General features: G+C 44.5%; 1 protein-coding gene across 1 annotated transcript in view; it reads right to left on the minus strand.

The window, feature by feature from the left end:
* SLCO5A1 (solute carrier organic anion transporter family member 5A1) overlaps positions 1-10,997 on the minus strand; it is a 107,181-nt gene that overhangs the window by 13,566 nt on the left and 82,618 nt on the right. The window contains exon 5 of the mRNA XM_015566250.1: positions 2,455-2,653. Within this exon, the coding sequence (XP_015421736.1) occupies positions 2,455-2,653 (199 nt within the window). The remainder of the gene's footprint in view (positions 1-2,454; positions 2,654-10,997) is intronic.

Raw genomic sequence — 10,997 nt, forward strand, 5'->3', positions numbered from 1 at the left:
GTGTAGACTCAGTCAAATGTGGTAGGTTTTGTTTTCTCAGGAGACCATGATGTCTGAGTCAAATACCATAATTCAATACATAGAGCTCTAATAAAATCAGTTCAGGCAACCAATGCAAAAGGGAGAATAAGGCAAGTAAGGATACAGGGCCGTGGAGAGAAGTGTAAGGAAAAGGCTATGGACGAGCGGAAGCAGCAGGTCCCATGGGAGACCCAGAAGAATGAAACTGTCTGTAAGGTTCACACCCAGTGGCCTCTCGCCTTAGCTTTTGTGGCCACCACTTGTAGGTGTCATGGATGACATACTCTCTCCAAAGCCACATGCAGATCTTCATTCATCTGTCCCTCTACTCCTCATCCACCTACTCAACAGACATTTTGGAATGTGCTCTATGCTATAGTCACTATCTTTAATGACTCAGCCAGTAGCATAGCCCAACCCACCCATATGTATTAACCTCTCAACATGAAGATTTTCTGTTCCAAGGCTTTTCTCCTGTGGCCTCTTTTATACTTTGATAACCGAGCCTTAACATTTTAATGGGACAAATCCATAGCAATGTTTAAACCTTATCAAGACAGCCTTCAAAAAAGGCAAAAGTCAAATAAACCCTGTTCTTCATTAATGTCACTTCACTGAAGAAATTTTACCGCACAACTTTGATAATTATTATGTTCACAAACTCTTAGGATCATACAATTTTAAATTTTACATTTCAAATGTGATTTTAAAAGTGTGATTTTTTTTTTAGACCTCCACAGGGACAAATTTTCTCCCCCTCCCCAGGGGGTGGGAGGGGGAGGGACATTTTTGTTTGTCGCAACTAAGGGGATGCTATTGGCATCTAGTGGGTAGAGGCCGGGATGCTACTAAATATTCCACAATATATAGAGCAGCCCCTCCCCCACAACGAAGAACTAACTGGCCCAAATCTCAATAGTGCTAAGGCTGGGAAACACTGTTCGAGACCTACTACCACATGCTACAGGTGATAAAACAGAGGTCCAGAAAGGCCAAGTGACACCCTGTTAAGCCCTATGTCAACTGGTATCACGTGCAAAGTATTCTATTCTGCATTACTATTGTCTTCAATGGTTCCTCAATAAGTTAATCGCAAGCGTGACCAAATAAAACAGCTTGTATACGCCAGCACGCTTAGTCACTAAAAATGACAGGCTTCAAAGCTGATTTTTTACAGAGAGGAAGGGAGAGAGATAGAGAGTCAGAAACATCGATGAGAGAGAAACATCGATCAGCTGCCTCCTGCACATCCCCCACCGGGGATGTGCCCGCAACCAAGGCACATGCCCCCGACTGGAATCAAACCCGGACCCTTCAGTCCGCAGGCCGATGCTCTATCCACTGAGCCAAACCGGTTTTGGCGATGTGTTTTACTTTAATCATGCCTATAACCAGGTATGATTCATATTATCACCAATTTTATACATGAGGAAACCAACACTCAACAATATTAGGTAAATTCCTACAAGGTCACACAATTAAAAAATGATGGCACTAGCACTTGCCTTTGAAAATAATGCAAATTTTGACAAAGAAGTTTGAAGGGAGATGAGAGAGAAATTCAAGGGGTTTATTCCTAGGATTTCTGTTTACTCAAAAATGCAGAATCCTGGGTTGTCCCATCAGAAAAACAAGATTAGGGTAAGATAAAAACAATTGAAAAAAAATTAATGGAAAACCATCATGGGGCAGAGGAAAGGAAGCTGACTAGAGCCAAGGAAATGGATTGCTCAGCAAAGATGAGGGCCTGCTAAGATCGGGACTCATACATTTGTAATGGAGCCAATCAGAATAATTATATAATTTTTGCAGTGGCGCTGGGAGTGGGAGTCGGTTGATTCAGGATTGGCAGGAGAGACGCGGTGTTAAGCAAGGGCTTTAAAAAGGCTTGAGGTGACTTGCAGCGCAAAAGCAAGTGAGACATTGAGCCAGTCTGCTTTCCCTTCCTTCTGCGGATGCAATAGTAGTAAGATTAAAAGGAATAAACTAGCAAAGAGAAATGGGAAGAGTGACAGCAAACTTCATGGAAAGCGCGCGTGGACAGGCGTGAAATAAGCAGACGCCTCCTTGGAGAGGAGCAGCCTGCCCCTTGAACCTCCAAGAGGCTCCAAGCTCAAAGTCAGCTGATGGGACAGCGGGCCAAGGGAGCGTGTAGCTGAAAACAATGGGGCTCGTTGGAGATCTGAGGGAGAAAAAGACTATCCCTGGGTGCTTCCATTTTCCTCTATTCACCCACCCCCATCCCTAATTGAGAACCCCGAAATTCACCAGAAAGCCCTTCTCTAAAGAACTTAAAAGAAATTTTTAAACTAAGCTTCTATTCTCAATGTGAACAACTCAGAATAAAATTTTTTCAGTCTTATATCAGAGGGAGCCAGGGACCATAACCATCACAATCATGATGACATAAAATGGCTCTTCCAAGATACTTACCCTGTTGTGTAAGGGATGTTTATGCCTCCGAGGTTAATGCTTTCACATCCCACAATGAACAGAGTTGAAAAGCACAGTAAAGACACTCCACTGCAGATCATTGCTAGTTTTGCAGATTCTCTTGCACCAAGTTTCAATTTTTTTATAATGTAGCCTCCCAGGACAATGCCAACCCCAGCGCTAGGGACAATAATAACACCTGGAGAGAAGGGAAGGACAAGATTAATTTGATGTAATTAATGCTATTGTTTTCTTTTGTCTCTTTTTTTTTATCACCATTTACCACCCCCCATACCTTTTTCCACCTTCACGCCCCCCCAACCCTTACGATCTATTTGTTTTCTAAATACTGTTTCTATTTACTTATTAGTACTAAGGTAAAGAACAAACATACTGTAATCAAAATTGGCAGTTATAATAACAGTCAACGGGGATACAGCATAGAGAATATAGTCAATAATATTATAATAACTATATCAGGTGGGTACTAGATTTTCGGGGTGATCACTTCATAAGTTATATAAAGGTCTAATCACTATGTTGTACACCTGACAAGAATATAATATTGTATGTCAACTGTTATGATTTTAAAAGAAAAATTACTTTAAAAATAGTATAATTAATAAATCTAAGTGTGTGATTTTATAGTATAATTTATTTTCAATACTTGCAAACCAACAAAAGATTCCTTTTCAGAATATTAAAAAGCTTTTATAAAGCAATAAAATAAAAACATGCAACCCATAAGAAAAGTAAGAAAATTTCTTCACTGAAGAGGAAATCCAGGTTCTCAATAAACACACGCAGGTACTCAGCCTCATTAGTAAGAGGGAAATACCAGTGTAAGTCACCTGAGGTACTGCTCCCCCCAATCACACCGGCAACAATTTCAAAGGCTGACTCCCACAGACTGGCAAAGACATGGAGCAATGGGCACTCCCTGGTGGGATGTAACTCTGACCCCGACTTAGAGGAACAGCTTGGCCTTCATCTGGTCGAGTTGAGGACATGCACACCCTCTGACAAGCAATTCCATCCCTAGATCGATACCCTGAACAAACCGAGCGAAGTGTACACGAGATCTGAAGAAACGTACCAGCCAAAAACTGGAAATAAACCAAGTGTCCATTGACAGAGACACAACATGTAGTAAATGCATACCACGGAGTGCCACGCCCCAGCAGTAAACGTCAGAAACCTACCTGCACATAACCATGTGGGTGAATGGAGCAAACACCACGCTGAATGAAAGCAGCAAAAACACAACAGAACGTATGTGTGATTGCAAATTTGTATAAAGTGCAGGGACAGGTACAATGAAATGATACTGTTTAGAAATACATGTATTGGTAGTACAACGATGAAGAAAACCCAAGAAGTAATTACCATTAAAGCCAAGATAGTGGGGGGGGATGGGCGGGATCCAGAGAGGGCACAGAGGGCTTCTGGGGCACTGAAAATACTCCATTCCCTGACTTAGGTAATAGGTACACATGTGATCACTTCATAATTATTCATTATCTCTAAACTCTGTTTAATGCACTTCTCAATGCATTATATTTCGCAGTAATAATATTTCTAAATAGTCACAGTGCCTGAACCAAGAACCTTACAATCAAAAAGAGGACCAAACAAAAAAATTCAGAACACATTAAAGGAATTACGTAAAGGGCAGGGAGAACACAGGAAAGGAAGCATCCGAGTTTCCCCTGGGAGGAATCAGGGAGGCCTGACAGAAGTGGCAGTATCTGAGCCGACATTTGGCTGATGAGATAGAATCTTTGAAATTTGAAAGATGAGACAAAATCTGTCCAATTCACCAGCACAGAGAGACCAACCTACACAAATGAACATGTGCAGAGGCAGGAGACAGAATTGAGGGTTGAGCGCCGTCCACACAAGCTGGGAGTGTAGAATGAATGCAAGCTGCCGGGAAGTGGTGGGCCATGGGGAGGAGAGGTAGGGCAGAGCGAGACCATGAGAGATCATGAACGGGAGGTCAGGTTGCATCTCTGGGCAATGAGACGCCCCGAAGAATTCTGAGCTGGGGTCTGGCAGGATGGAGGTGTGTGTTACAAAGATAATTTCTGGCCCTAAGATGGAAGACAGCTTAGATGGAGTCAAAACTGGAGACAGAGGAGTGGTCAGGAGGGTACTGGAGAGCCATGGTCAGGCTCTACACAGATGGCACAGGGAGGACAGGGACAGAGAAAGCACCACACAACCTGTGCAACGAGCAGCTAGAAATGCCTCCCACCATTGCACGTGGGTCTTAGCTCAGAAGACCTGGGCTGGGGCACTTAAGATATGTGGCAGATCTCATGGCACAGGCAGGATGTCCCAACAAGACTAAACAAAAACTGAAGGGCCAAAGCCAGAGTCCCGGAGAGCACCAGTATTAATGGGGACCATAAACAGATGAGCCCACAGAGGACACTGAAAAGGAGCAGCCATAGTGGGGGAGAGGAAATCTAGGAAAGGTAAATGTCCTAAAGGGGGGGAGCTTGGGCTTTGGATTCAGAAAGACTGGAATTCAAGTCCTCACTCCACCTTTCGTAGCCATGTGATCACATATAAGCACGGACTTCCTCACCTGATCATGGAGATCTCCTTTTCACACTAAAATGAAGACTGCTGGCACTCTGTGAGGCCACAGCGCACTGTACCTTGCACACAATATAAACTGTAGTTATTACCATTACAGCTGTGCCATAGAAACCACGGAAAGGAAGTTTCATGAGAAAATGAAGAGTGCCAAAGGCCTTGGAGAAGTCTGGGAGGATAGAGACTGAAAGGAGACAACTACGCCGCTGGAGATCTTGACAAGAAGAACTTCCAGGGCATCCTGAAGGCAGAAGCCAGACTGCAAGGGGTTGAGCAGTCAGCCATGAGGATTTGGAGACTGGCATCGGCACTGCCTTCCAGAACTTCGGCTGAAAGAGAAAAAGAGGGCTATGGGTCCATAGGTAGAGTTGGGACCATCAGAGTCGTGTCTGATGCAAAGACCTGGAGAGGACTAAAGCATATTTAACGTAGAGTACTGACAAAAATAGAGCAAAAAGGCGTGGGAAGGAGAATGTGGAGCAAAACGTTTACTTCGGAACAATGCAAGATCCGCCCCCTTTTTAATGAAGAACTTCAATGTTTTGTTATTAAACTTTCTTGTTTTCCTGCAAGGCCCCTACTTCACTGTATAAAAAGAGCACCAGCAAACTCAGTGTATTGCATCATCTAGCAACTATAACAACTAACAACACTTTTCTCCACTGACAGTTAGTTCCAGTGGAAAGATCATGAAGTATTTTGACCCAAATCCAGAGATTGATGTAAGCAAGTTACAATCTATACTAATAACAGGGTAATATGCTAATTAGACCGGACATCTTCCAGATATCCATCCGGACGTTGTTCCTCACAAAGCCACGGTGGCAGGGGCCAAGGCACAGGCGGTTAGGGGTGACCAGGCCAGCAGGGGAGGGCAATTAGGGGTGATGAGGTCAGCAGGCAGGTGAGCAGTTAGGAGCCAGCAGTCCCAGATTGTGAGAGGGATCTCCGACTGCCAGTTTAAACCAGCAGTCTAACATCCCCCCCAAGGGGTCCTGGATTGGAGAGGGTGCAGACCAGGCTGAGGGACACCTCCCCCACCCCACCTCCAGCACTAATTTCGTGCACCGGGCCTCTAGAATTATATAAGGCTTAAGGTATATAATATCTTAATATGTTAAGATAGTAATGTTATCCTTGAAATACATAATTTAATTTTTATAACTAGATTGTACCATGGATGATTTCAGAAATTCTGAAGTTTAGAACTGTAGTAGTCTTGCCTAAAAATCATAGGGTATTGTTGGAAAGATGCATATTGTGTTTATTTGCAATCATTAAAAAGCTAAGGGGTACTTTCTTCCAACAGCATAGTTGTAGTTTCTTTTCCCACTGGTATTACTAAAAGTTGCTATTTTAGATCTTCCATCCAGCACTAATTTAAGACGACTATGCCAGATCAAGCTGTTTCATACACTTTACTTAGGGGGTTCCATGTTCACTCCTCAGTAGAGTTTATGTATTTCTCACAGGCTTCTTCTCTCATTGGCTCATCTACTCTGAAGGGCTACTCCATGTCATCTTGATCAGGCAACCATCTTCATCACACGACCTGTTGACAAGTCCTGGATTTTCTGCAAGAGCTGCACTAATTTCAGGTACTTCTCCTGACAGGAGAATAGAGTTCACCAGCAGCTTTCACACTTTCCAAAGCACCAAACTCGCCTGGTTTGTTCAATTTTGTCCCAATTTCAGGCAGGCGACAGTAAACAACACCTCCCGAAGCTTCCTGCGCAAAATTGCTGATTCCCACTGTTCCAATACCACTTTCTGCGGTTGTCCATTCATGTTTCTCTGTGAACTGACCCCACGAGAGCAGTTTGGGGCGCGCGGGCAGCATCCGTGAGGTAGCATCCATCTCAGGCTCCAGGGCGGAGCAGGCTGCAGACCCCGTGGGCTGCATGCTCACCAATGCTGGGAGCACCCTGTTCGCAGGAGTGTGGGGTCCCCCACAACCCCTGGACCATCCCCCAAGATCGTTGAGAAGTGAGGAGAATGTGGGATTACAAGCACAGGTGATCAGATTAGCCCTGAATGGAGAGGGCTATGTGCTGGGAATAAGATGGAGGAGGGGGACGAGGGAGGAAAGAAGGTGAGAAGCCTCTAGGTGGGCAGTAGTTTTGCTGTTTCATTATTTTCCTATTATTATGGAGACAGTGTAATATATGTTGCGGCCAACCATTTGAAAAACATAGAAAAGGATGAAGGAACAAAAATCCACTGCTTAGGCATTTCCTTCTAGATTGTTTATTCTATGCCTTTTTCCTTTAAGAATTGATAACATGCTGTCGATTTGGTTTTGTATAGCTTTGGTTTTTCAGTGTGTGTGTGTGTGTGTGTGTGTGTGTGTGTTTTCTGTATAATTAAAAATAAAACTAACTCCTAGAGGGACGGGATCCTGAGACAACCATCACAGGAGTGAAGAGAGTATGAAATAGCAAAGTGGGGCGGGGAAAAAAAATGGACACATATGTAATACCCTTTGTAATAAAAAATAAAACTAACTCCTAGAGGGACGGGATCCTGAGACAACCATCGCAGGAGTGAAGAGAGTATGAAATAGCAAAGTGCTGGAGGCTTGGCGGTGGGGAGCCCTGCGTGTCCAGATGACACCAGACTCCAGAAGCCTGCGGCTGCGCCAGTGCGGGTGTGCGTGGGCAGGCTTGCCTCTGCGCGTCCAACCCCCCACGGGAAGGAGCAGACACGGAGGGTTAGCTGCATCTTAGTCTGAGCTCTGCCTGGCAACCAGTGTGCATCTTGTAATCCTCACCGCAGCCCCGATTTCATCAAATCAATCACGGCTTTGCACAGATGAGGACAACCAGAGCTCGGAGAGGTGACTTGACCAATAGTGCCGACAGGGGAGGGGGCTCTGAATAAAAACTGGGGTCTCTGATTCCCAGCTCTGTCCACATCACCGCAGCAGCCTCCTTGAGGCAGTGGGTCCTGGGCACCCCCACCCCACCCCCCAACCCCCGAAACTGTCCTGAGTTCTGCCTGGGCTTTTGAGGAGCAGGTTACTAAAGTCTCCTTCTCCTCAAGGAAAGGTGCACATACTGTCAGCATGATGAAGTGGGCAGAGCTTTGCATTTAGAATGAAAATGGTACATTGAACCAGTTCCAATGTCAATGGAACAGTTTGTGAGTGACGGGCACTGAACCAGACCCCCAGGACAACAACAAAGCAAACCTCCACGCCCATTGCTGAGTCAGAACCTAAAAGCAGTATCATTAATTCCACGATGCATCCTAATTAGTACTCAGCTCTTAAACATAGGGCATTCGTCATCAGTAAATATGAGGTTACAGCAAACAGACTAAACACCCATTAAAGTCTTCTCCTCATGCCTCCTGTCATCTAAATGTCACCACACCGTCAAAATAGAAGGATTCTGAAAACTCACTCACACTAATCCCTACATGGCTCAAGTCTCCTGCTTGAGTGAGAGACTCAGATGCTTCCTGTTGGAGTTCATGGCCTTCCTGTTGGAGTACGGGATGAATGGGGAAGATTTGGGGCTGGGGAGCAAGGGGATGGGGTAAGATAGTAGAGCCTTCTCAGGGCCCCTGACTCGGGGGAAGCAGCTCTGGTAGTGTGGGGCTGGCTTATGGAGATCATGGAGGGGCTGGGCGCCACTTCCCCCACCTACCACCCCACTATCTAGCCTCACCCCAAGTCCCCCACCCGCTGGGAGCAGAGGGAAACAATTTGTGCGATGGGCTCTCCAGGCAGAAGCTGTCTCACCCAAATTCACCTCACTAACCGGTGCTCTCCTTTCCTTCCCTCTGCTCCCAGGCCCTAGCCAGCCAACCCACCCTCTACTGCCTTCACTCCTCTGAGCTTCTGCGTCTGATCCACCTCCCTTCCAGGTTCTGCAGTCCCCGACTTTCTGCTCTTCACGCCCTCTATGGCCTACACATGGGAGGGGCAACTATAGGAGGATGCCCAAGGACACCTGATCAGCAGATACCCAGGCACACCTCCGCTAGAGTATGAGGGAGAGAGGATGGGAACCAAGCTTAGAACGATGGGAACACCTGGACTAGGCCTGGGACCCACCTAAAATACAGGTGGTCGAGGAAAGAAGCTAATGCAACCGCAGGATTTGTCTAAGAGACAAATCCAGCTCAGAGCATAGGTGGTGTAGACAGATTCCCTGAGTTTGAAACTCAGCTCTGCCACCTCCAAGCTGCATGTTTCTGAACGTCCCTGGCCTTGGATTTTCTCATCTGTAAAATATGAGTAAGAATAGAGTCTTCCTCATGGGGTTATTAGGATTAGACAAGGAAAGACATACAAAGCGCTTAAAACAGTGCCTGACCCATAGGACACACCCAGTAAATGTCAGTAATCATCATAACAAACATGAACATCAGTAGTCTCTGCCCAATATTGAGTTTAACACTTGCACAAAGAACTAGAGTGTAATTATAATTAGGCAAATTTCTATACACTATTTAATCTACAGAATTGAATGAAGCTACAACTAATGGTCTAACATAGGCCTCTGTGTTCTTTAATATGCAAACCTCGGTTTGATATTTAGCTACTCTGAGTCTTAATCACATAAACCTCTGTTAGCTATTTAGCTACTGTGTGTACATATCTGAATCTAAAGAACTCGTTGCTGCATTAATTCATAAAAAGTCTGCTTTCCAGTTGGAAATATTTTCTCCTCTTATTTATCAAAGCCAACTGACCTGTCAATTGTCCCACTTTCGTTCTTTCTCTTATGTCATGCATTATTATAACCATCAGTGAACTTTTTACCCTAGAGTCACACTATTGCTTGCCCTTGTAGTAAAGTGTGGCCGCATGGAGCCCAAAGGTCTTTACGAAAAATGATATTCAGTGAATTACCGAATATTAAAGCTAATGGAGGACTTTTTCCTCTTCACTCCAATTTTTGTCAATAGGCAGACATTACGTACTTCAATGAACACATAAAATATACACCCAAGCTTAATGCATCATTTGGAGCAAAGAAAAATCTTCGACTGAAGGAGAGGTGGGGAAATTTGGGTGATTCACTCATTATTAAGAATGTTTTATGGAGAAAAGTGAGGAAAACAAGGGGAAAAACAAAACCAAAAATGAAAGACTGTTTTAAGTCCAGGGAACTCCAACTGTGCTGCAGCTGTTGCTGTTATTAACAAAACAACAGTGCGCTCATGGGTCCCAGAGCCAACCTTGCCATGGGGTCTGCATCGTGTTTACTTCTCTGTCTTTCCTGCTAGACCATAATGTTCCGGTGCACAGTAGTGACGTTATCTCTATTCTTCACACCTTTTCAGCACTTGCCAGGACGTGGTAAATGTAGGGCTGAATGACTTATTTTGTTACTTATAATTTCCTGCATAAAATCTTCAAATGACTTATTCATTTCAGTCTTCACGTATTCCTTGAACTGGGCTATATCTCATTTTACAAACAGGAAATCGAAGATCTAATTTGGGGTGAAAACTTGCTAAAATCGTTTAAAACTGGCAGGCACTAAATAGCTAGAATGATGCCTGGAAAATCTCGTTATCAAAGTTCTGAATTGAACATTATTAGCAAAAGCTTAATAGCCAACTTGCTAAAGGTGGCAACATGTGTGATGTCTGGAGTCCCCTGACACCTCCATTCTGTCGTGAAATCACAATGGTGTGGGGTGTCCTGTGGTGAATTAAGTTCACAGACACAGATTCTCAGCATCTTAGCTATCCTCATGATCTTCTCCTAAATGCACTGACCCTCGCTCCGTATTCCAATCCAAAGGTTTCTTAGTGAAGCTGAAAATAGATGACTTGCCAACATAAGACTCTGAATCACTAAGAAATATCATTGTAAGCCGCTATGACTTTCAAGTTCTGCTGCCTCCTTTGGGGACAGTGGCTAGGCACAGGGAAGGGGAGAGAACATTCACTCATATTCTCTCCCTCCCGTCCTCCCTCTT

Source organism: Myotis davidii, unplaced genomic scaffold (assembly GCF_000327345.1).
Source record: "Myotis davidii unplaced genomic scaffold, ASM32734v1 scaffold200, whole genome shotgun sequence".
NCBI classification, from domain to species: domain Eukaryota; kingdom Metazoa; phylum Chordata; class Mammalia; order Chiroptera; family Vespertilionidae; genus Myotis; species Myotis davidii.